At 38.2% G+C, this 26,252-nt stretch overlaps 1 protein-coding gene across 21 annotated transcripts in view; it reads left to right on the top strand.

Moving 5' to 3' along the window:
• The window catches only part of IWS1 (interacts with SUPT6H, CTD assembly factor 1), a 47,872-nt gene that overhangs the window by 4,730 nt on the left and 16,890 nt on the right, over positions 1-26,252 (top strand). For 12 of the 21 annotated variants that reach the window (XR_014079831.1, XR_014079830.1, XR_014079833.1 and 9 more), the window contains exons 3-7: positions 15,524-16,673; positions 17,688-17,877; positions 18,429-18,486; positions 24,037-24,134; positions 25,243-25,393. Coding sequence is in view for 13 of the 21 variants with exons in the window: in XM_081581135.1 (XP_081437261.1) it covers positions 15,524-16,673; positions 17,688-17,877; positions 18,429-18,486; positions 24,037-24,134; positions 25,243-25,393 (1,647 nt within the window). In the remaining 8 variants the exon portion in view is untranslated. The remainder of the gene's footprint in view (positions 1-15,523; positions 16,674-17,687; positions 17,878-18,428; positions 18,487-24,036; positions 24,135-25,242; positions 25,394-26,252) is intronic. The other 9 variants (XR_014079834.1, XR_014079836.1, XR_014079835.1 and 6 more) reach the window with 2 other exon arrangements.

The following is a 26,252-nucleotide window of genomic DNA, read 5'->3' on the forward strand; positions in this document are numbered from 1 at the left end:
AAAATTCCAGGGGTCAGAAGTCCAAAGTGGGTCTCACTGGGTTAAAATCAGGGTGTCACTAGGGCTGTGTTCTTTCTCTAAGGGAGAATCTGCTTCCTTGCCTTCTCCAGCTCTGTGGGACACTTGGCACTGGTTGGCATATGGCGTCTTCCATCTTCAAAGCTGGAACTGTAGCATCTTCAGATCTCTCAGACCTTTGCTTACTTCCTTATATGTCTGTTTCCCTGACTTTCCTCCTTCCCCTACATAAGGACCCTTATAATTATTAATATATTGGGCCTACTCAGGTAATTCAGGATAATCTCCCTATACTTAATTACATCTGTACATTGCTTTTGCATATTTACACGTTCTGTGGTCATCTTTTGTGGGGCATTATTTTGCCTGGTGGAAGATGGTACTCACAACTTGATTTTCCAAATAATGTTTTTCCCATTTGGATTTTGGAGTTCTACAAGCCAGGTTTTGTTTGTTTTTTAGTTCATTTTACCTGTAGTACTCACTCTGCATGTGTTCCTTTAGATCTATAAGGAAAGTGTTGAAAAAGATCAAGATAATATTTTAAAACTTAATACAATAAATATGATGAAAAAATAGCAAAATCTTAAAGTCAGGATTAGTAACAGTGCTTTAGTGGTCCATATTGGAGCCTGAAGCAAAGAAAAAATAAGTAATACATATCCCAGTGTTTAAATTTTGATACTTTGTTCATCATGGATTTTTTTTATATGTCAAATTTGACCTTTAAAAATAACACCTTTTTTTCTACACAGCTTTATTGAGATAAACGTACATACCATACAATTCACCCATTTAAAGTGTGCGATTCAGTGATCTTTAGTATATTCACAGCAGTACAACCATCAACACAGTCCTTTTTAGAATATTTTAATCACATCAAAAGGAAACCCTTTAGCTATTACCTCTTTACCACTCCCACCCTCCAGTTAATCAGTCAGTTCAGTTGCTCAGTTGTGTCCGACACTTTGCGACCCCATGGACTGCAGCACGCCAGGCCTGCCTGTCCATCACTGACTCCCGGAGTTTACTCAGACTCAAGTCCATCGAGTCGGTGATGCCATCCAGCCATCTCATCCTCTGTCGTCCCCTTCGCCTCCTGCCTTCAGTCTTTCCCAGCATCAGGGTCTTTTCCAGTGAGTCAGTTCTTCTCATCAGGTGGCCAAAGTATTGGAGTTTCAGCTTCAACATCAGTCCTTCCAGTGAACACCCAGGACTGATCTCCCTTTAGGATGGACTACTGGTTGGATGCAGTACAAGGGACTTTCAAGAGTCTTCCCCAACACCACAGTTCAAAAGCATCAGTTCTTCGGCACTCAGTTTTCTTTATAGTCCAACTCTCACATCCATACATGACTACTAGAAAAACCATAGCCTTGACTAGACGGACCTTTGTTGGCAAAATAATGTCTCTGCTTTTTAATATGCTGTCTAAGTTGGTCATAACTTTTCTTCCAAAGAGTAAACGTCTTTTAATTTCATGGCTGTAGTCACCATCTGCAGTGATTTTGGAGCCCAAAAAAATAAAGTCTGACGCTGTTTCCCCATCTATTTCCCATGAAGTGATGGGACCAGATGCCATGATCTTAGTTTTCTGAATGTCGAGTTTTAAGCCAACTTTTTCACTCTCCTCTTTCACTTTCGTCCAGAGGCTCTTTAGTTCTTCACTTTCTGCCATAAGGGTGGTGTCATCTGCATATCTGAGGTTATTGATATTTCTCCCAGCAATCTTAATTCCAGCTTGTGCTCCCACTCCCCAGCCCCTCCTTATTTTGGACATTTCATATGACTAGAATTATATGACATGTGGTCTTTTATGACTGGCTTCTTTCACTTAGTGCTTTCAATGTTTATCCAAGTTGTAGCATGTGTTAGTATTTGATTCCGTTTTGTGATCAGTAGTATTCCATTCTTTGGATAAACCACATTTTGTTTATCCATTTGTCAGTTAATGAACATTTAAATTGTTTCCCCTGTTTTTTCACAGTAGCTGCATCAGTTTACATTCCTACCAGCAGTGCAGAGATGTTCCCATTCCGTCACATCTTTGCCAACACTTGTTATTTCTTGTCTTTTTGATAATAGCCATTCTGACAGGTGTGCGGTGATACTCCTGATACTGTGATTTTGCTGTGCATGTCCCTGATGATGAGTGGTCTTTTCATGTGTCTGTTGGCCATTGTATATCTTCTTTGGACAAATAGCTATTTACAGCCTCTGCACATTTTGTTGTTGGGTTATTTGTTTTCTTAATGTTGAGTTGTGTGAATTCTTTGTGTATTTTGGATATTAACCCCTTAACAGATATATTTTTTGCAAATATTTTATCCCATTAAGTAGGCAACCGTTTTGTTTTGTTGATAGTTTGTTTTGCTGTGCAAAAGCTTTTTAGTTTTATATAGTTCCATTTGTTTATTTTAGTTTTTGTTTTCCTTCCCTGAGGAGACGTGTCCAAAAAATGTCCAAAAAAATATTGCTAAGACAGGAGTGCACTACATATTTTTTCTTCTAGGAGTTCTGTGGATTTAGGTTTTACATTTAAGTTTTTAATCCATTTTTAGTATATTATTATATATGGTGTGGAAGTAATCCAGTTTGATTCTTTTGCATGTAGCTGTTCAGTTTTCTCAATACCATTCATTGAAGAGACTGTTCTTTCTCATTGTATGTTCTTGACCCCTTTGTTGTAGATTGCTTGACCATAGGTGCTTCGGTTAATTTCTGGGCTCTATTCTGTTGTGTCGATCTGTGTGTCTATTTTTTATGCCAGTACCATACTGTTTTGACTGTTTTGACTGTTTGACTGTTTTGACTACTGTAGCTTTGAGATCAGGGCATATGATATCTCCATCTTTGTTCTTTCTCAGGGTTTTGGATATTCAGGATCTTTTGTGGTTTATTTTAGGATTATTTTTTCCTAGTTATGTTAAAAATGCCATTGCAGTTTTGAAAGGGATTACATTGAACCTGTAGGTTGCTTTGGGTAATATGGTCATTTTAATAATATCAATTTTTTAGTGTAAAGAAATGAAACAGATTTTTTTATATGTTGATTTGTACCCTGCAACTTTACCAGATTCACTGATTAGTTCTAGCAGTTTTCCGGTGAGTCGTTAGCTAAGTCGCTTCAGTCGTGTCCGACTCTGTGCGACCGCATAGACGGCAGCCCACCAGGCTCCCCCGTCGCTGGGATTCTCCAGGCAAGAACACTGGAGTGGGTTGCCATTTCCTTCTCCAATGCATGAAAGTGAAAAGGGAAAGTGAAGTTGCTCAGTCATGTCTGACTCTTAGCGACCCCATGGACTGCAGCCTACCAGGCTCCTCTGTCCATGGGATTTTCCAGGCAAGAGTACTGGAGTGGGGTGCCATTGCCTTCTCCGATATAGTATGTCATCTGCAAATAATGACACTGTTGCTTCTTCCTGTTTTGGAAGCCTTTTATTTCTTTTTCTTGCCCAGTTACTAAGACTTCCAATACAGTGTTGTATAAAAGTGGTGAGGGATGGCATTTGTGTCTTTTCCTGAATTTAGAGGAAAAGCTTACAGCTTTGCACCATTGAGTGTGATGTTGGCTGTGAGCTTGTCACATGGTCTTTATTATGTTGAGATACATTCTCTCTTTACCCAGTTTGTTGAGAGTTTTTGTCGTTAATCGATGTAAAATTTTGTCTGCTTTTTTTTTTTTCTGCAGCCATTGAGATGATCATGTGATTTTTAGTTTTCATTTTGTTAATATGGTGTGTCACATTAATTTGTGTATATTGAGCCATCCTTGCATCCATGGAATAAATCCCATTTGATCATAGTGTATGATTGTTTTAATGTCTTGCTGAATTTAGTTTGCTAATAATTTTTTGAGAATTTTTGCATCTATGTTCATCAGGGATATTGGCCTGTAATGTTCTTTTCTTGTGTCCTTGTCTGGTTTTGGTATCAGGGTAATGCTGGTTTCATAAAATGATTTTGGAAATGTTCCCTCCTCTTCAGTTGGCACCATTTGAGAAGTACTGTATTAATTCCTCTAAATGTTTGGTAGAATTCAACCAGTGAAGCCATCTGGTCCTGAACTTCGTTTTTCATTACTGATTCAGTCTCTTCATGGTAATCTATCTGTTTAGATTTTGTTTCTTCTTGATTCAGTCTTAATTTGAATGTTTCTAGAAATTTGTTTCTTATAGATTGTCCAATTTCTTGGCATACAGTTCTTTAGTTTTTATGATCCTTTGTATTTGTGTGGTGTCAATTGTAACGTTGACAGCTTTTCTTTCCTTTATAGTTTAACTTCTTTCCATCTTTTTCCCCCCCTTGGTAAGTCGGGCTAAAAGTTTGCCTATTTGTTTATCTTTTTAAAAAACAAGTCTTAATTTTATTGATCTTTCTGTTGTCTTTTTAGTCTCTATTTCATTTATTTTTGCTCTAATCTTTCTTACTTCTTTTCGTCTAATAACTTTGGGCTTAGTTTATTCTTTTTTTCCAGTTCCTTGAGGTATAAAGTTGTTGTTTAAGATATTTCTTTTTTTCTTAATGTAGGCGTCTGTTGTTGTAACCTTCCTTCTTAGAACTACTTTACTGTTTTCCATAAGTTTTGGCATATTTTGGCATATTTTCATTTGTCTCAAAGATATTTTTTTAATTCTGCTTTGACTCATTGGTTGTTTAGTAACATGATGTTTGATCTCCACATATTTGTGAAATATTCTGTTTTCTTCTCATAATTGATTTCTACTTTCATACCATTGTGGTTGGAAAAGATGTTTGGTATGATTTCAGTCTTCTTAAATTTATTAGGACTTATTTTGTGGCCTAACATCTGATCTATACTGGAGTTTGTTCTATGTACACGAGAAAAATGTGTACTCTGCTTCTGTTGAGTGAAACGTTCTGTAAATGTCTCTTCAGTCCTTTTGGACTAACATGTGGTTTAAGCCCAGTACTTCCTTATTGATTTTCTGTCAAATCTGTCCATTATTGAAAGTGAGGGGTTGACGTTCCCTACAATTATTGCATGGATATCTTATTTCTTCTTTCAGGTGTATTAATATTTAGGTGTTCTGATGTTGGGTGCATAAATATTTACAAATGTTAAATTCTCTTGTTGGAGTAACTTTTATCATTATATAATGATTTCCTTTGTATTTTATTATAGTTTCTGCTAAAAGTCTATTTTCTCTTACTATAAATATAGCTAATATAGCTACCTTTGCTTTCATTTGGTTTCCATTTGCATGGAATATCTTTTTCCATCCCTTTTTTCCCCCAGCCTGCATGTGTCCTAAAAGCTGAAGTGTCTCTTGTAGACAGCACATAGCTCAGTTTGTTTTTTTCCCATCCATTCAGCCACTGTCTTTTGGTTGGAGAATTGAGTCCATTTACATTTAAAGTAAATATTGATAGTTAGGGGCTTATTATTGCAGTTTTGTTCATTGTTTTCTTACTGTTTTGTCTTGCCTTTTTTCTTTCTCCTGCTCTCTTCCTTTGTGGTTTGATGATTTTCTGTAGCAGTATGCTAAGATTACTTACACCTTTTTGCTTTGTGGCTTACCATGAGGCTTATGTAAAATATCTTATACCAGTCTCTTTTAAGCTGATAACTTCAAGTACAGACTAAAGTTTTTCCTTAATGTAATACAACTTTGTTCCCATCTACCTTCTTTGTACTGTCATTGGGAAATGCACATTATATTCTTACATATTGCAGGTTCAGCAATACAGTATATACATATTTATGCACTGTTGTTTCAGTCAGTTACATCAAGAAAGGAAAACATACGGATTTGTACTGCCTTTTATAATTACAGTTACCTTTACTGGTGGTTATTGTTTTTTTCATGTGGATTCACTGAGGTCACTTGCTTTCAGCCTGAAGAACTTCATTTAGCAGTTCTTGTATGGTAGGTCTGCTAGACAAATTCTTTCCTCTTTTGGTCATCTGGAAAAGTTTTTTTTTTTTTTCTTTTTTTTGGTTAACTCTTTTTTTTTTTTTTGAAAGATAGCTTTATTCAGTTTTTCTTTGAGCTCTTTGAATATGTTATCCCACTGCTTGTTGGCCTCCATTGTTTCCATTGAGGAGTCAGTTGTTAATCTTACTGTGTTGTTATTTTAAGTGATCAAATTTCTGTTTCTATATATATTGTGTATTTGGTATGATATTGTCATCATGCCTTTATTTCTTTAAGAATGTTTATGAATGAACACTTCGAAGTCTTTTTTGATAAATCTGGTATCTGGTTGCTGTCACAGGCAGTTTCTATTGTCTGCTTTTTTCCTGGTTATGGGTCAACTTTCCAGTTTCTTTGCATGCCTTTTCATTTATTGTTGGAAACTGGATGTTTTGAATTGTTTAATGACTAACTGGATTATTTTAGTGAATTCTGTTTCCTCACCCACAGCTTTAAATCTCTGATGTTGCATCCTCAGATGTGCAATTTGGGACATGCTGACTGTCACCTGGGATGATAGTAGTATTAATAGGACTCTTTTTGTTACCGTCATGAGTTGTTAAAACTCCACTAATGCCTCTGTTTTTTTCAGCATTGCTCTATGGCATAAACTGCTCAAGAAGTTAGTCTGGCTCCTCCCAGCTATATTATTACCTGCTTATCTCCTGCAAACTAGCTGGCCTACAGTTTATCTATATTTTGAATCTCCTCCTAAGTGCATTTCACCACAACTTCCAGTCAAAGTGCCTTAGCCTGAACTTCCCCAAGCTTGGTTACAGATGAAGTTGGTTTCTTTGGGGAAAAATTGGAAGCTGTCTGGTTTACTGCCTGCTTTTTATTATTTATGTATTTATTTGGCTATGCTGGGTCTTCATCTCTGCATGCAGGCTTTCTCTAGTTGCAGCAAGTGGTGGCTACTCTCTAGTTGCAGTGCATGGACTTCTCATTGTGGTGGCTTTCATCTTGTTGCAGAGCACGGACTTTAGGCACACAGGTTCAGTAGTTGTGGTGTCCGGTTTTAGTTGCCCACAGCATGTGGAATCTTCCCAGACCAGGAATCAAACCTGTGTCCCCAGCATTGGCGGGCTGATTCTTAACCCCTGGACCACCAGAGAAGTCCTACTGCCTGCTTTTTCCCTCTGAGCCAGGGATCTGAAGTTTGAGGAGGGAAAGGGCAATGGCAAGTTTCTCTCTGAGTGACATCCCAGTTCCAGAAGCTGAGCTCTCAGTGTGGGATGGGAATTGGATAGCAACCTGAAGTGCTCCTGGCTTGCCTCTCTTGGCATGGAACCACTGTGGCACAAATTCAGGCAGAGGTGATGAGGGCTCCAGGATTCTCAGTGTGCTCTTCCCCAGGAGAGGCTTCTTGCTGTGATTGAGAGCCACCCATTTCCACTGCTCTTGCCAGGAACTTACCTGCAGCAACAGATAGCTGGAGGCAGAATGAGAAACACTGACGTCATGCTTTTCCTGGGAAGAAACCCCACCCTCCGGAGCTAGAGGGAGAGAGTACCTTGTTTTTGACTGCAGCAGCCTGGAGTAGAATCATTTACTTGCTGATCTCTGAGGGTGGAAGTAAGGAGTAGTATTGGTTCAAATACCAGCTATTTTTGCCTTTCTTACCAAATTTTTGTAGACCTTCTTGGATAGATGCTTCTTTATTTGCTCTTTGTCTTTAGTACCATTTCCAGAGGCTTTGAATGGTTGTTTTTATTTTTTTTTATTTACACTTAAAGGTATGTCTTTTTATTTCCTCTCAAATTTTTTTTTTTGGCCACACCCCATGGTATACAGGATATTAGTTCCCTGCCCAGGGATCAAACCCTCACCTACTGCAGTGGAAGTTCTGAGTCTTAACCACTGGACCCCCAGGGAGGTCCCTGAATGGTTGTTTTTAAATACTTCTAACCGGTTTCACTGTAGAGTGGGTCAGCAGAGCTTTTCATTTTCATACCAGAAGTTTTCACTTAGCTTCGTTTTTATCTCCTTTACTAGTTGGTTGAAGCTATGTTTCCCAGTTCACATTCCAGAAGAAACCAGGATGCTTTACTTGTTACTCTTATTAACACATTCTCTGCTGCTGCTGCTGCTAAGTCGCTTCAGTCGTGTCCGACTCTGTGCGACCCCATAGACAGCAGCCCACCAGGCTCCGCCGTCCCTGGGATTCTCCAGGCAAGAATACTGGAGTGGGTTGCCATTTCCTTCTCCAGTGCATGAAAGGGAAAAGTGTAAGTGAAGTCGCTCAGTCGTGTCCAACTCCTAGCGACCCCATGGGTCTGCAGCCTACCAGGCTTCTCCACCCATGGGATTTTCCAGTCAAGAGTACTGGAGTGAGGTGCCATTGCCTTCTCCACGGGGCCCTTTCATCTCATTGGTTCTCCTGCCTGTGTGTGGGTGTGGCCTCCGCTGCACGGAGAGCCGCCCAGTGCTAAACAGATGATTCTGAATAAGCCAGCTGTTGGCATTTAGAGGCAGTCCTTTATATTGCAGGACATTTAGTATCCTAGTTCCAAAGCATTAAATAAAATGGTAGTAACATATCCTTTCCAGTCATTGCCAACCAAAGGGTCTTTGCATTCACAAATGCCCTATTAGGGGAGGACTCAGAACCACCCTCAGGTTGAGAACACTGAAATAGACAAATGAGGCGTAGAAAACATAAGAAAGGAAACTAAGTATCCAACAAAATGAAAATTAGTAATTAAAATATAAAGAGAACATTTCTAAGAATGGCAATGCAACCATTAAAGTTGTTTCCAAAAAAATATTTTGTGAAATAGGAGAATTGATGCTGGGAAGGATTGGGGGCAGGAGGAGAAGGGGACAACAGAGGATGAGATGGCTGGATGGCATCACCGACTCGATGGACATGAGTTTGGGTCAACTCCAGGAGTTGGTGATGGACAGGGAGGCCTGGCGTGCTGTGTGATTCATGGGGTCGCAAAGTGTCAGACACGACTGAGTGACTGAACTGACTGACTGACTTAAAAGATACTGGCCATTAAATTGTGATTCTAGATCCTTATTTACTGTTTTAAAGTAAATTCACACAGAGAAGAGATTAGGAGGAAATTCCTTGTAAAAAATGTAAATAATGGTGATCTTTGGGTTGTGTTGTTGAAGGCGATTTTAATATACTTTTCTGTTTGCACATTAATAGTTGAAATCAAAGGAGAACAGCTAGAATAACTGTCCCATCATTTTATATAGTTATCTATTTTTATTAGGATGCATCAAATAACTTTAAATATATTTTAAAATCACATAAAGGACACATACAAAGATTGTAGGAGGATGGAAGGGTGGGCTAAGTAGACTCCGAGGAATGACGGACATTACCAGTTGGAGAAGCCAGTTAGAGGCTGTGGTGATCATTCTAGCTGGCGAGAACCACAGGTTCAAAGGCCTAGAACTGAGAAGGATTTGTTGTATTTCAGGAGTGAGTATTATGGCTGGAAAGTAGATTTACTTCTAGGTATTTTATTCTTTTTGATGCAGTAGTGAATAGAATCACTTCTTGAGGTTTCTCTTTCTGATCTTTCGTTCTTATGTATAGAAATGCAACAGATTTCTGAGTATTAATGTTGTAACCTGAAAATTTACCACATTCATTGATGAGTTCTAGTAGTTTTCTGGTAGCATCTTTAGAATCTTCATGTCATCTGCGAACAGTGACATTTTAACTTCTTTGGAAACACGGTTTTTTAAATAAAGCAATTTGAGCATAAATGCAACATAGTTATAACTAGTTGCCAGTTCTCATTTTTGTTGTTTTATTTGAATATTCTCTTGAGCAGCATGAAATTAGTTGTGGATTATGATAGCTGGTTTTTGTTCCACAGAAAATGTATGGAAAGTAATGTGCATTTTAGAATCCAGTTTATAGGTTTTATCTACATAGAAAAGTAATGTTCCCCTCTTGAGAGTCTCACAGGAAAAAATAGTGTATGGGGCTATTGAGAAAGACGTTTGGAAATGGTGCCTGGCTTCTCCTTTTTTGCTGACTATAGGCAAAGGCTAGTGGGCACAAGTATCCATCTTTTGTTGAAGTTGGTGACAGCCCCATTAGCCCCAACTTTACTTTGAACTGAGAAGAGACAGCAGTCTGCAATCATTTGGGTCTTTCCACAGAAAGGTTGTGCTAATATAAGGAAAGCATTCCTATGAGGAGTACTTTGAAGCCCGTAGAAGATTCTTTTTAGACATTGCTCTCCTTGTTTACCCTATTTGTTAGCACTTCTTTCAATTCCATTTACACGTCCTTTCTTTGTGTTAGGTTTCAGCCTTTATCTCTGAGTCTACCAAATTAATGAGAAAAACATATTTTGCTTTGGTTCTTTTTTGTTAAGCATTATCTTGTGGGGTTTGTTTTATTTCTATACTGAAGGTAAAAAATAGGTTTTGGGTTATTTTTCTTAAATGGTCTCTTATCTTAAGGTCATTTATTCATTCATATTATGAAGATAAATGTAAAAAAATCACCTTTTAGTGAGGTAGATGCACAAGATGCTCTGGTGATGTGAAAGGAGGATTGACTGACCAACTCAGCCTGCATAGATGATGTATTTGAGCTCTGTCTTCAAGGTGAATGTCTTATAATTAATAATTAATATTTGGATGGATGATTAGCAACATACATTGAGTGCTCACTGACACATGCTAATTGCTTTGCATGCATTTGGTCCTCTGAATAAACCGACCTCTAAATTATAAATACTATTTCTGACTCTGTCAGATTGAGGACTTTGAGAAATTAAGATAATTTCCCTAAATTTTACAGTAGAAGATGACCATTCTACCTAGAGAGAAGGATGAAAGAGGCTTCAGGAAGGGGGTGTTTTTGCCTCATGTTGAGATATGAAAAGGACAAGGTGAGGTGAAAACATGGAGTAATGTAGTGAAGTCTATAGTTCATGTGTCTGCAGTAAAATGTTAATGTGCGGTTAGAGTCACTTGGATTAGATGTCAAAATGCAGATTCTTTGACCCCTTTCCCAGATTTACTGTCTAAATACCTGGAGATGAGAAGCACAAAAATCTGTAAGTTTTCACCGAAGCTTCCCAGATGATTCTTAATGCAGGAGTTTGGGGACTGCTGGTGCAGTGCATAGAGTTGATGCTGGTGAAAGGGCAGAAGTGAGTCTGGAGAGGTAGGTGGGAGTTTGCTTCATCATTATAAACTTCTTACTTTTATTTATTTATTTTTGGCTGTGCTGGGTCTTCGTTGCTATGTGGACTTTTCTCTAGTTGCTGCCAGCAGGGGCTACTTTCTAGTGGGGTGTGCGGGCTTCTTATTGCAGTGACTTCCCTTGTGGAGCACCGGCTCTAGGGGGTGCGGGCTTCAGTAATTGTGGCTCCCAGGCTTTAGAGCAGAGACTCAGTAGTTGTACACAGGCTTAGTTGCTCTGAGGCATGTGGAATCCTCCCACACCAAGGATCAAACCTGTGTCTCCTGCATTGGCAGGCAGATTCTTTACCACTGAGTCACCAGGGAAGACCCATCATTATAAACTCGTAAACTTTGTGTAGATATTTTCTTTTTCTAGTACCCAGCAGAAGTATTTTTGTTTTTGACTGATTCTAAGATCAACCAGCTTTTGACAAAGACACTCTGGTATATATCTTCATTTTATTATGTGTGTGATTGCTGTAAAGCTGGAGTTTCACAAAGTCAAAAGCCATGCAGCCCTTCAGGAGCTACACTGGATTAACAGCATTGTGTAATAAAAACTGGATTTCTCAGATCCTTCCTTATGCTCTTACAGTGATATGTATTGTCAAAGCTCCACGATGAGGATTTAAAATTTATCTTCTTGAATTAAGATCCAGTGAAATATGTTTTGGAAAATGTTCCTGTAAATATTTCCTCATGGAATTTACTATGTGACTTGGTGTTGAATGTTTTACCAATTTATGGTGAAGGGTTATTTGCAAGTTCAACTGTTTTGAGTTTAATTCTTTTGATTGAGGAAACAGTTGTCCTCAGTTGTTTGGTTCTTTACAAGGACTTCTGTTTGACATTCTTATACTACTTTGAAATTTACAAATTGATACTTGCTTTATATCATTTTAATTAATTATTTTTAATTTAAAATGTTGATTATCACTGCATATTGTGGCACTGGTCGTAAGGAATCTGTTACTATTTGCTGAGATGAACGACCAGGTCATTCATTGTGGGTAACCAGTAGTTGTTTATAACTACAGTGTAAATGATTTTAAGAGTGGGATATGAGGCATTATAGACATATCTAAAGCCTCTAAGGACTGTTAGAGAGCTCAGTTTCTCTGAGAGTTAAAATTGGGGATTCTTTTTATATTAAGAAATAGTGTTTAAATGGCGCATGTGTATACTGAGTTGCTCAGCCATGTCCGACTCTTTGCGACTCTATGGACTGTAGCCCATCAGGCTCCTCTGTCCATGGGATTCTCCAGGCAAGAATACTGTAGTGGGTTGCCATTTCCTATTCCAAGGGATCTTCCAGACACAGGGATTTAAGCCGCATCTCTGTGTCTCCTGCATTGGCAGGCGGGTTCTTTACCGCTGTGCCACCTGGGAATCCCACTATTTATTTGTTGATATCAAATATGACTTTAAAAAGCACACTTTTTTTTTTGGATTTTTTTTTTAAGTTTACAATTTAAACTAATTGCTGAAGTGAGTGAGTGAGTGAAGTCGCTCAGTCGTGTCCGACTCTTTGCGACGCCATGGACTGTAGCCTACCAGGCTCCTCCGTCCATGGGATTCTCCAGGCAAGAATACTGGAGTGGGTTGCCATTTCCTTCTCCAGGGGATCTTCCCGACCCAGGGATCGAACCCGGGTCTCCTGCATTGGAGGCAGACGCTTTAAGCTCTGAGCCACCAGGGAAGTCCTGCAATTGCTGAAACCAGTCTTAAAGTTTTTTTAATATCGTTCTGATAACTTCTAAGTTTTACCATATAATTTGTAGTATACTCTTTTCCCAAGTCTTATAATGTATTCACTGAAGTACATTGTCTAACTTGAGTGTATCAATCAGTACTTTCTTAACACAGTGATTTCCCACTTTTCCTCCATTGTGCCACACCTGATGGGTAGATACTCAGGTTTTTATAAATCTCCTCAAAAACTGAAGAGAATTCATAAGTTTCACAGTTGTTATTACATGTCATGTCCTTGGTTGATAAGTCCAGGGTAGAGTGTAATAGATGCGTTTTGGAATGACTGCTCAGTTCGTGGCGTCTCTCCTTTCTTTGGGAGTGTCTCCCAGTGCTGTGCCTCTGCTTTGGCTATAACCCATTGAGCCACAGAGTCAGGACATCCTCTATTGCCATGACCTGTTAGGTCATGTCTTCTGGGAACTTAAAACTGAGGTCCTAAACACCAAAATTTATCAATGGTGAGAGCTAAGTCTCTAGTGAAAGGTCCTTGAGTTTCCTTTCTGAGCTCTCTGAACTGCCCTGGTTCCTACTCTTCTAAGAGCCTTTAACCATTCATCCCGCTGTGATTCTGGAAAGATTGTTCTGGAGTTAGCCTGAAATGATTTCTATTGTTTGCAGCTGAAATAAAGAGAGTCATAAGAACATGTTGTTAGAGTTATGTCATGAGTATGTTATGGAAAGCATTCCAAAAGGCAGTTAAAAATTTTCCCTTTTGCCTCCTGCTTTAGTTACCTCTGCTGGTACCTGTATGTTTTGCCTTCCACCCTCAATAATATAGTTAACTTCTTGACTCTGTCATCACAAATTAATTAAATACCTGTTGTCTGCACACCTTTTATGGCTTAGTTTCATATAAATCACTTCCTGGCTTTTAGGATATCACCTTCATAATAGTGTATATTATACTATTAAAGTACAGCCAAAAGTAAGCTTCTAGCAATGTATGGAGTACTGTATCTTGTACAGTATGAAAAAATTCTGTTGTTTCTCCTGTCCTAATTTAATAGATTAAATGCCAGTTTTATTGGGATAATAAGGTGTATGACTGACAAGGAATACAGTGCTATGCTGTGAGTAACCCATGATAATAAAAGAAAAATGCTGCTGCTGCTAAGTCGCTTCATTCGTGTCCGACTCTGTGCGACCCCATAGACAGCAGCCCACCAGGCTCTCCTGTCTCTAGGATTCTCCAGGCAAGAACACTGAAGTGGGTTGCCATTTCCTTATCCAATGCGTGAAAGGGAAAAGTGAAAGTGAAGGCGCTCAGTGGTGTCCGACTCTTAGCGACCCCATGGACTGCAGCCTACCAGGCTCCTCCGTCCATAGGATTTTCCAGGCAAGAGTACTGTAGTGGGGTGCCATCGCCTTCTCTGAAAAGAAAAATACCTTTGGGAAATTTGAAAAGTTTATGATTTTAGAAAGTTTCTTGAATATGTTATATTTGAATGAATATATTTATAGCCGTTACTATATCTTTGGAACTCTACTGTCAAGATGGCAGTGAAATACAGAAGGAGAAAAGCAAATTTTTATATTATAAGCTTATTTTATAAGCCTTTTATCCTGTCACTGAATTGTCTTACTACTTAATTATTTCATTGCATGATATGGTGAGCTTATACTTTGTCTCTTTGCTGGTTGAGAATTGATCTGTGCTAAAGTAAGTCCAGGTAATGTTCATCATATATTATAAAGAAAAATACTGGCTCAACATATTTTTAAGGAGGAAAACTCAAACACAGAAGTACTTTACTTTTTAAGCCAGAATATTAATTACCGTGTTACTGAGAGTACAGATACTAGAAGGGAAAAAATTCCCCACATTCTAGTTGTTAGTATTTTGGTATATTTAGTTTTATATATTTTTCTCTGCATTTACAAAAGCACAGCCATAATATACTTGTATCACCTTGGTACCCTAGAGTTTTCAGATTACTTCATGTAATGTTATATGTTAGTATTAGGTTAGTCAGTGTTTTCCCTAAAACTTAAATTTTTGTGCCAGGGTTACTTAGATGTAAGACCAAGACTGCTCTAAACCTCAGTTTTCTTGTTATGAAAAACACTGTTGTGAGGAATAAACTAGCAGGAGAGAACCTAACACTTGCTGTTTGGCTCTGTGAACTGCTTGCTCCTCATTTGTTCAGATTCACTTGGGAGAATGTGCTCTATGTACAATTTGGCCCTTTAAGTAAAGTTTTGTAATTCTTTTCCTTAAAACAGCTTTAACCTTATAAAACCCAAGAATGTTCCTTTTTAATAAAGAACTTGGGTATATGTTTGCCTGTATTTATTTAAAGAATTTATTTAGGAGCTAGAATTATATGAGAAAGTTAAAGTTTATTTTTTGTTGCTGTTTTTTAATCTAGCTTTTCAAAATATAACTGTGCTGTAGAGTAGGTATGCTTTACAGATTTCATGAAGTGAGATTATCTTTCCTCATTTTGAGATCTAAACCATGTTAGCCATTTCACAGATCAGTGGGCTTCTTTTAAAGTGGGATGTTTCTGTATATGTATGGTACAAGAATTCTACATTTAAGCAGGCATACTCCTACATTTTTTAAAAAATAGCTGAAAATTTAACATTTTTACTACCAAACTTTTTTTTTTACTTTTCTAATTTTTTCTCCCTTGATTTTTCAGAATGAACCTAGTGATCGAGAAGATAGCCTCAACAAAAGACATCAGGTGACAGACTCTGACAATGATGACCCCTCAAATCTTAATGCCAGTGACTCTGAAAGTGAGGAACTCCAGAGACAAAAGGACAGTGACTCTGAGTCTGAAGAGCATGCAGAGCCTCCTGCCAGTGATTCTGAAAATGAAGACGTCAATCACCATGGAAGTGACTCCGAAAGTGAAGAGACCAGGAAATTACCTGCGAGTGACTCTGAAAATGAGGAACTGCTTAATGGGCATGCAAGTGACTCAGAAAATGAAGATGTTAGGAAGCCTCCTGCCAGTGATTCAGAAGTTGAAGAGCTCCCCAAAAGTCCTGCCAGTGACTCGGAAACAGAAGGTGCTCCAAAACCTCAAGTCAGTGACTCAGAGAGTGAGGAACCTCCGAGGCACCGAGCCAGTGACTCTGAAAATGAGGAGCTCCCTAAACCTCGAATTAGTGATTCTGAAAGTGAGGAGCTTCCCAAGCCTCGGATCAGTGACTCAGAAAGTGAGGAGCCTCAGAGGACTCAGGCCAGTGACTCTGAAAATGAGGAGCTTCCCAAACCCCAAATCAGTGACTCAGAAAGTGAGGACCCACCAAGACACCAAGCCAGCGACTCGGAAAATGAAGAGCTTCCCAAACCCCGTATCAGTGACTCAGAAAGTGAGGATCCCCCACGGCACCAAGCCAGTGACTCGGAAAATGAGGAGCTCCCCAAACCCCGAATAAGTGATTCAGAAAGTGAGGACCCCCCGAGGAACCAGGCCAGTGATTCTGAAAATGAGGAGCTTCCCAAACCCCGAGTCAGTGACTCTGAGAGTGAGGAGCCTCAGAAGGGACCTGCCAGTGATTCAGAAACTGAGGATGCCTCCAGACACAAACAGAAGCCAGAGTCTGATGAGGACAGTGATGGGGAGAATAAGGGAGAGGAGACAGAAGTGCAGAATGACTCCTTTCCTTCAGATGCCCATATAGACAGGAAGCGGTTCAACAGTTCCGACAGCGAGGAGGAAGAGCCTAAAAGGGCCAAAATTGACAGTGATGAGGATGAAGAAAAAGAAGGGGAGGAGGAGAAAGCAGCAAAGCGAAAAGCTGCTGTGCTTTCTGATAGTGATGATGAAGAGAAAGCATGTAAGGAATTATTTTGGGCTGTTTATCAGTAGTTTTACTTATTGTCTAAACTTATAACTATGAAGCATAGTTCTGGCTTACGCAATCTTAGTTCCCCAACTAGGGATTGAACTCAGGCCCTTGGCAATGAAAGTGCAGCGTCTTAACCACTGGACACCAGGAAATTCCCTCATTGGCAAGTCTTAATATTAAATTTCCTTTGAGTTGTTTTAGCAGTATTTGTTAAGTTCTAACTGCTTTAAGTTGATAAGATAGACTGCATGACAATAGCAGTATGAAAGATTTACATGAAAATTTTTGTTTGTTTTTTACTAGAAAGAGTAATATTCAAGGAAATATGTATACATGAAAACGCAGCTGTATCCAGAGTTAGTGGTGGGTCTCTTTGACAGCGAATGCACTACATCCCATCCATACATGACTGAGCTCCCAAGAGTACCTGTCTTCATTTGTTAAACATCATTGAATGCCGCGAAGTTTGTGAGGTACTCTAATTTAGAGACTCAATGTCTCCACAGAGTATTCCAGCCTTTACTACTTGATTACTTTTTTATGAAATATTTTCTTTGGAAAAGACATTCCCTTATAAACTGACAGTTACTAAAGGAGAAGGGAAAAGAGCAACATACGTGCAGTTTGAAATTCCAGATTGAGCAGTGATGGATAATTTAGGAACGGGGATTCCACAAAAGAATATCCAAGCCTTAAGAGTTATGCTAATACTAGGCAGCATGGAAGAGATTCTAGTCTTATTTTCTTCGTTCCCCCAAAGGAAAGGTAGCTATTGATGCCCACTTTATTTTGGTGAAAAACTTCATCTGTTGGCCACTTTTTCCTAACATCTTCCTAATTGTAAGATGACTCTGAGTGAATCTTTAAGTTTTTTTTTATTCTTAACTGTGTGTTATAAAACCTTTGGTTTTTGCCACATACTGCCATTTTAGAGCACCTGTTGTACTTACTAACACAGTGACCATGGTGAATAAGATTAATGATGGTTTTCTTTTTCAACAGCAGCAAAGAAGAGTCGTGTTGTCTCTGATGCAGATGACTCTGACAGTGATGTTATATCAGACAAATCAGGCAAAAGAGAGAAGACAATAGCATCTGACAGTGACGAAGAAGCAGGGAAAGAACTGTCTGATAAGAAAAATGAAGAGAAGGACCTGTTTGGGAGTGATAGTGAGTCAGGGAATGAAGAAGAGTAAGTGACAGTGTTAACCTAAATGTCCCAGGGTTCATATAAGGTGGTACAGAGGAGTTTATCTTTCAAGTTTGTTAAACTTACATTAAAATTCTGTGTTGAAGCGTAATACAGTATACCCTGCCTAATTGCATGGCTGTGGGAGATGTAGGATTTTAGTTCCTCAGCTACTGCTGCATGCTACAGCAATAGGTGAATCTCAAAAATACTATCTTAAAAGTGAAAGAAGTATAGGGGACATGTTATCTAATTCCACTTAACGTGAAGTGCAAGAACAGGCAAAACTAATCTGATGGTAGGTAGAGTGGTGGTTGCCTCTGGGATATTTATATATTGCACTCACTAGAAAGGGTCACAAAGGAACTTTCTGGGAGATGGAGTTGTTCTATTAAGGTAATGGTTACATAAATGTGTGCTTTTGTCAAAACCCATTGAAGTGGACATGTGAGACCTACATATTTTACTATATGTAAATTATACCCTAGTAGAAAAAGATGTCATGATTCCTATGCAAATGAGAAGAAAGCAAATTGTTTATATTTCTTTTCTAGAAATCTTATTGCAGACATATTTGGAGAATCTGGTGATGAGGAGGAGGAAGAATTTACAGTAAGTATAAGATGGAAATATTTCCTCTTTATGTTTTTTTTGTTTGTTTTTATGGCAGTGGTTCTCTAATAAGAGATTCCAGTTAAGTAAGAATAAACAACTGTGATGTATCCAACAGAATAATCTAGAAAAAAAGGTATTCAGAAAGTGAAATGAAAGGGTTTAAAAGGGCATAAAAGGAATATAACAGGCAAAATTGTATTAAGGGCAGAAAGGAACACATTAAAGTACAATGAAAGGCACTTTATAATGCTAAAGATAGAGATTCACAATAGTTATGGAACTTCTGATTATAGCAATGGCAGGCAATGTAATTTGTCCTTCTGCTAAGGACAACTACGAAAGCTAGACAAAGTGTTTCAAAAAGTTGCTCATCATCATAAAAATGAGATAAAACCCAGCAAAAGGTAGAAACCTAAAGAAGTAAGCTCAGCATTTAGAATTGCTTTCTATGGGCTATTCATCTAGTCAGGCTGAGAGGGTAAGTTTATTTTCAGTTGCCTCAAGGCTCAAGGGACAAAACTTTGAGGTCACGGTCTGCTGAGGTTAGGTGACCCTGAAAACCCCATGCTCTGGATTGAGACTCCTAAGATTAAGGGTGAACTGGAAGTTAAAATAGCCTTTGCTCAGATTTTAGGCTACCTTTTAGTCATCTAGCAGCATGGAGAACCTCAGTCTCAGAAGTTTGGTAACAGTGATTAGCCCATTGGCTGGCTCTCAGGAACCTGATACATTCAAACAGAAATCCTTTCAGGACAGGGACTTCCCTGGCAGTCCAGTGATTAAGACTGTGCTTCCACCAAACGAGGCTTAAATTTTATCCCTGGTCAGGGAACTAAGATCCCACATGCCAAAACATTAAAAAAAAAAAAAAAAATCCTTTCAGGACAAAATTAACATAATCATAGACCTCAAATTATTTCTGTAGTTTTTCAAATACATAATACACATTTAACAGTTTCAAAGAAAACAGTAGTAACAACAGACAATAGAAATAGACCTAAGGGCTCTAGATATAGAAATTTTAGTGCCTATGTTCAGCAAGATAAAAGATTAAAAAATTTCTTAGAGCAAATAGTTGTGTGTATGTGTATTTTTTTTAAATACTTGGAAAAGAACCAACTAGAAATTCTGGGGACTTTCCTGGCAGTCCACTGGTTAAGCGTTCGCTTTGCAGTGCAGGGGATGGGGGTTCAATCCCTTTTCAGGGAACTGGGATCTCACATGCCGCAGAGTAGCTAAAGCCTGTGTGCCGCAACTACTGAGCCGGCGCACTCTGGAAACGATCTACCACTACTGGAGAGTCAGTGGGCTGAAAGGAAAGATCCCGCGTGATGCAGCAAGGATCCTGTGAACCACACTGGGACCCAGTGTGGTTAAATAAATTAATTTTTTTAAAAAACTGTGAAACTGAAAATACAGTAACTGAAATTTAAAACTTGGTGCATGAGTTTACCAAAGATTAGACATACTTGACAGGAAAATGAATGAATTGGAAGGTAAGTCAGAAGGAGCTATGTAGAATGAAATACTGAGATATTAGTATAGAAAATGTAAAAACCATGAGAAGGTTTAACAGGGTGAATTGGAATCCTTGAAGGAGAAAGGAAAAATATATGTTTATCAGAAGCAGTATTTAAAGAAACAATTCATAAATCATACAGTCTAGAAGTTCTGCAGATTACAAGTAGGATAAATTCAAAGCAATCTGCCCCTAGACACATCACAATATAATTGCAGGAAAGTCTTGAAAGCAGCCGAAGGGTAATAAGTACATTCAGAGAGGATTGGGTTGCCCTCCCCTTCTCCAGGGGATCTTCCCAACCCAGGGATTGAACCCAGGTTTTCTGCATTGCAGGCGGATTCTTTACTGTCTAAGCCACCAGGGAAGCCCTCAGAGAGGCAAAAGTTATTTTAATAGCTGACTTGTCAGCAGAAGTAATAGAATCCAGTAACTAAAACTTAAGAGTTCTTTTGTATTCTACAAAAATGAAGATTCCCTCCGTATTTCATCTTACCAAAATGCCAACTGAAAGAAATAGTAAAGGCAGAAAGAATATCTCAGGCAAAAAGTCAGGGATGCAGGAAGGAAAAAAGAGGAACAAAAGCATGTGGCTCAGTCTAAATGGGTAGTGATCATGCAAGCCAAAGTCACATTTGGTATGGTTTAAAGTGTGTTTAAAATTGAAACATGGCAGTAACAAATTGGGCATTTGTATGAAATTAAAATGTTCACAGGTCTTTGCAAATGTATGTAAAAATACATTAGTAGTCTTTGGTAAGTCGGGATGCACATTGTAATCACTAAAAATACTATTGGAATGTGTAACTTCCAACCTAATAGAAAGGAAAAACGAAATAATAAAAGCTAGTCAATCCAAAAGAAGGCAAAAAGAAAAATAAAGGAAATACGGAACAGGGGGACAGTTAGAAAATAGTACATGGTAAGATAGCAGATATAAACTTTGATAATATCACACTAAAATGTATTAAGTGCTCCAGTTAAAGAACAAATTAGAGACTAGATTTTTAAAACGAGCATGTATATACTCATTTCAAAATTTATCCAAAACAGAAGATAAAGAAACGTTGAAAATAAAAGAATTGAAAAGGATACTCTTTCTTAACACTAACCACAAGAAAGCTGGTATAGCTATATGAATATCAAAGAGGTAGCTGCTGCTGCTAAGTCACTTCAGTTGTGTCCGACTCTGTGCGACCCCATAAATGGCAGCCCACCAGGCTCCCCCGTCCCTGGGATTCTCCAGGCAAGAACACTGGAGTGGGTTGCCATTTCCTTCTCCAATACATGGAAGTGAAAAGTGAAAGTGGAGTCACTCAGTTGTGTCCGACTCTTCGAGACCCCATGGACTGCAGCCTACCAGGCTCCTCCGTCCATGGGATTTTCCAGGCAAGAGTACTGGAGTGGCTTGCCATTGCCTTCTCCCATCAAAGAGGTAGACTTTAAGGCAAAACCCATTGTTCGAGATAAAGGGGGTCACTTTATACTGGAAAAAGGTTTTAAAATTGCACCTAGCCATGTACTTAGTAACATGGCTTTAAATACATATAATATATGCAAAGCAGAAATCAACAGAACTGCAAAGAGAATGCAGTTGTATAAGTGAAATGTAAACAATAGAACCATCAGACCAAAAAATACCGCCAAAGATAGGAAAGAGTCTTTTTTTTTTAATTAAAAATTTTTGTTTGAACTGGCCCTTCGTTGCTGCGTGCGGGCTTTCTCTAGTTGCAGAGAGCAGGGGCTCCTCTAGTTGGGGTGTGTGGGCTTCTCAGTATGGTGGCCTCTCTTGTTGGGGAGCACAGGCTCTAGGCACATAGGCTTCAGTAATTGCAGGATGTAGGCTCAGTAGTTACAGCGCATGGGCCTAGTTGCTCTGTGGCATGTGGAATCTTCCTGGACCAGGGACTGAACCATGTCCCCTGCATTGGCAGGCGGATTCTTATCTGCTATACCACCAGGGAAGTCCGAGAAGTTTCTCTTTTTATATAATTCAGATATAGAAACCCTTTGGAGATTATAAAAGATATCTCTTCAGTGGCTTGCCTTTTCACTTTCTTAATGGAGTCTTTAATGAGCAAAAGTTTCTTAGTGTAAATCCACTTTACCAATCTTTTCCTTTATGTTGAAAGTTTTTCGAATTGTAGGAAAATTTTGCCTATTCCCAGGGTTATAAAAACATTCTTGTGAGTAATTCTTCAGAATCTTGCTTATCTTTTCATTTAATTTATATAGTCTATCTAGAATGAGTTTTTATGTGCAGTATGTGGGCTTTCCTGGTGACTCAGTGGTAAAGAATCTGCCTGCCGATGGCAGGAGACACAAGTTAGATCCCTCGTTCGGGAAGATCCCCTGAAGAAGGAACTGGCAACCCACTCAAGTATTTTTGCCTGGAAAATCCCATGGACAGAGGAGCCTTGTGGGCTGCAGTCCATGGAGTTGCAAGAGTCAGACTCGACTCAGTGACTAAAAAACAAACAAGTTCAGTATGTTTGAAATAGTCAAGATTTCTGCCCCTACCCCACCCCCTAGTTGACCTAGACTATTCTTTTCCACTGCTCTGTAGTGACATCTTTGTTGTAAATCAAGTGTGTATATATATCTTCTAGTCTTTTTCTAAATTATCTTTTCTGTTCCATTGGTCTATCCTTGTACTGTTAACGCATAACTCTTGATATTTGGTTTTTTATGTCCTTTAAGTTTGTTTTTCTCAAAAGTTGCCTTGACTTTTCTTGGTTCTTTGCATTTCCAAATAAAATTTAAACTTTTGCCAAACATAGAAACTATAGACAGCATTTTCTGAATGCAATGAAATTAAAAGTCAGAACCAAAGTTAGCAAATAAAACACCCTTGCCATCCAGAGAAAATTAAAACTTACTTGTTAAACAATTCTTATGTTGAAAAGTCAGCACTTTCATTACTAAAGCAAGAGAGAATGAAAGTAGATGAATTTAGAGTATAGTTGAAGATGGTAGAAAAATAGCAAATCCAAAGAAAATAGAAAAGAATTCACTCAACGTATGCCAGAGATTGTTTGGACATTGCCCTCATGGGGCTTATACTCAACATTAAGCCACATTTACAAGGACAAGATACATTTTTCTAGTGTGGAGAATGGACATCAGCTGGATTATAGGTTCAGTTCAGTGAGAAAAACAGCATACTAGGGAAAGCATTGGGAAGGCCTTTCTAAGTATAGTATGAAAGTTACAAGCTATGAAGAAAAGACTGGCCATTTAAGTTAAAAAATTATGCCTGGGAAACATTACTATAAACAAAATCAAACTATATTTGTGAAACTACAGGTGTGAGGATTGTGCTGTTCCTGTCACATAACAAGGGCTGATTTCCCTAATTTTTAAAAGATTTTCTATACCAGTAAGACAAAGATCCAGTGGGAAAATGGCCACTGGATATTGAGAGTTCACAGAGAAATAATAACAGATAGCTTTGAAACCTGAAAAATGCCCAGCCTTACTCATAATAAATGGATGCAGAGAAAACTACAGAGATGTCTTTTGTTTTTTTCAGTGCAGAGATTGCTAATATCAATGCTTGATAACCTGCTATAGTCATGAGAAGGTGAGAAAACAGGTTCACTTGTGCTTTGCTGGAAGGAGAGTTAATGGTATAACCAATTTGCAGACAGTTTGCAGATATTTGTCAAGATTTCAAATACACATAACTAAATGTCAATATATGGCTGCAATTGTTTGATGATTTCATCTAAAGCCTTAAAAACAAAGGTAGTTTATACCAATATCAGTTTGAGTCCAGATTCTTTTGTTAGATGTGAAATGTGCACAACAGTATACCATATTCAGTGTGTATAATAAAAGAATGTAGTAAGTAGAAGTGCTTCTGTAAGCATAAGTGTTTCTGGAAGGAGACAAGAAAACCACTAATGCTAATGGCTAGAGTGGGAGGGAGCTTTTTTGCTATATATCTTTTGGTATCCAAGAGCAAGCAGTTACACAGGAGAATCTGTAATGAGTTGTGATAACTGACCAACTTACCCTGCATTTAGGGTTTTAACCAAGAAGATTTGGAAGAAGAAAAAAGTGAAACACAGGTAAAAGAAGCAGAAGATTCAGATTCTGATGATAACATAAAGAGAGGAAAACAGTAAGTTTATGTTTTTTTTAAAGGACTTTGTTAAAGAGAACTTTTAAAATGAGATGAAGACTAACAAATTTTGTTTGTTTTTCTTATTTTGGTTCCTGATTAAGTGTAGGAGAGAATCTTCCATTTTTGTTCTCCCGTCTACTTCTCTATATACAGTTGCTATCTGGAAATTATTTGCACTTGTTATTTTTCTTTAATTTGCCCTGTGCTCAGCTATCTTTGTGGAGCTATTTGGTTGTCAGTCTTTTTTAATTCATATCTCAACTTACTTTTCAGTAAGTTCTTCTGAAAAGTAGCCCAATAAAAGTTTGTTGAGAAAGAGAAAGCTGATTTAGGAGTCCTGGGGCGGGGGGGGGGGGGCAGTTTTAAATACAGGATACTGCTTGATTGTATTTCACATACTTTTGTTGAGATGATTGGAATCTGTGCAGAAAAATCTGGTGTCTTAAAAGGTGCCAAACATAGAGAGATTTGTTAGTTACTGTTAGGGTTATAAAGATGATACTGTAAATAATAGTTTCCTTCTTAATTCCTAGTGACATGCAAGAATTAAGCTGAGTTTCCAATACCTTTGAAAATTAAATTATATAAACTGTATCATCTTACTTACAGTGGCAGAGAGCATATTAGCTCCCTTGCTAAGTGTAAAGATTCAGGTAAACGCTTAGCAAGACTTTTTGAGGCTCTTAGCAGATTTGTATATTTCTGTTTATCTCAATCATATTATGTTTTGAGAGTTGTACTTCTTGTTACTAAGAAACAGCAGTTTTTCCCCTGGTTATTCCTATGTAAGACAGAAGTATTTAGATAATTGCACACCACTCTTTCCCTCCCCCCAAAAGGCAGTGCAGTTAAAACTGAACTATGGAGTGACAGGTGAAACTTGAAATTTGAAATGTGTTTTATGTGTAACAGTTGGGATAGTAGAAAAATGGAGCATAAAATTTATGATCACTTATTATGTTAAAAACAATTTTAAAAGTACTTGTACTTTTAAAAAAAGTAGCACTTCATTGAGTTAGAATTTTAAAAATTGGTGATTCTTATAAAAGAAGATGTGTATTTAAAAGAGAATTTATATTTTACTTGATTTTGTGTTACTGCTTAGCATGGACTTTCTGTCAGACTTTGAGATGATGTTACAGCGGAAAAAGAGCATGAGTGGCAAGCGCAGACGTAACCGTGATGGCGGTACTTTTATTAGTGATGCCGACGACGTTGTGAGTGCCATGATTGTCAAGATGAATGAAGCTGCTGAGGTGAGTCACTTCCAGCTTCATCCTTCTTTCTCTCACGTAATTGGTTATATAGCCTGTTTTGTTTTTTGGCCACACCTCGTGGCTTGCAGGATCTGAGTTGCCCAACCAGGGATTGAACTCATGTCCTTGGCAGTGAAAGCACCAAGTCTAAGCCACTTGACCACCAGGGAATTCCTGCTTTTTAAAAAAAAAAAACTTAATTCTTGCTTAATTTACATTAAAGATACTTGATTTTTTTATGATAAACATTTAATGTTCTAAATGTTAAGCATGGACATTTTTAGTAATATATTTTAGGGAGAAAAAATGAAGACCTGAGTATTTAGTAAAATGAACCTTTCTTAGCTGAACTGGTTTGCCTTTTTCGTAATATTTTACTATTTTATTTGTTTATTTGGCCACACAGTATGTAATTCCTCAACCAGGCTTCGAACTTGCACCCTCTGCATTGGAAGTATGGCATCTTAACCTCTGGACTGCCAGAGAAGTCCCTGGTTTGCTGTTTTTATAGAGGAATGATTTTGCTCTCAGGTTTGGCTAGTTTACTACAAAGTGATGTTTCTTCACATACAAAAAAATTATAAACTTATGCCTAATAAGTTTCAAACTCATGTGTCATGCTTTTGCCTCTGATTAAGAGATTACATTTAATTCATTGCATTTTAAAATTGTGCTCAAATTGTAAAAATTGGCCAAATACAATGATTAAAAACAAGTCCTGCTCTTTTAGAGGCACTTGCTGAGGTATTTTGCTATGTGTATAGGATTTGTTCCAGAATAATTCAAGGGTGAAGGGGAAAGTAGCTAGAGAGATCAGTAAGCAAGATTGGCCATGTGTGTTTAATTGTTGAAATATGTG

This window comes from Giraffa tippelskirchi, chromosome 3 (assembly GCF_054371585.1).
Source record: "Giraffa tippelskirchi isolate mGirTip1 chromosome 3, T2T-mGirTip1v1.2.pri, whole genome shotgun sequence".
In the NCBI taxonomy this organism is placed as follows: domain Eukaryota; kingdom Metazoa; phylum Chordata; class Mammalia; order Artiodactyla; family Giraffidae; genus Giraffa; species Giraffa tippelskirchi.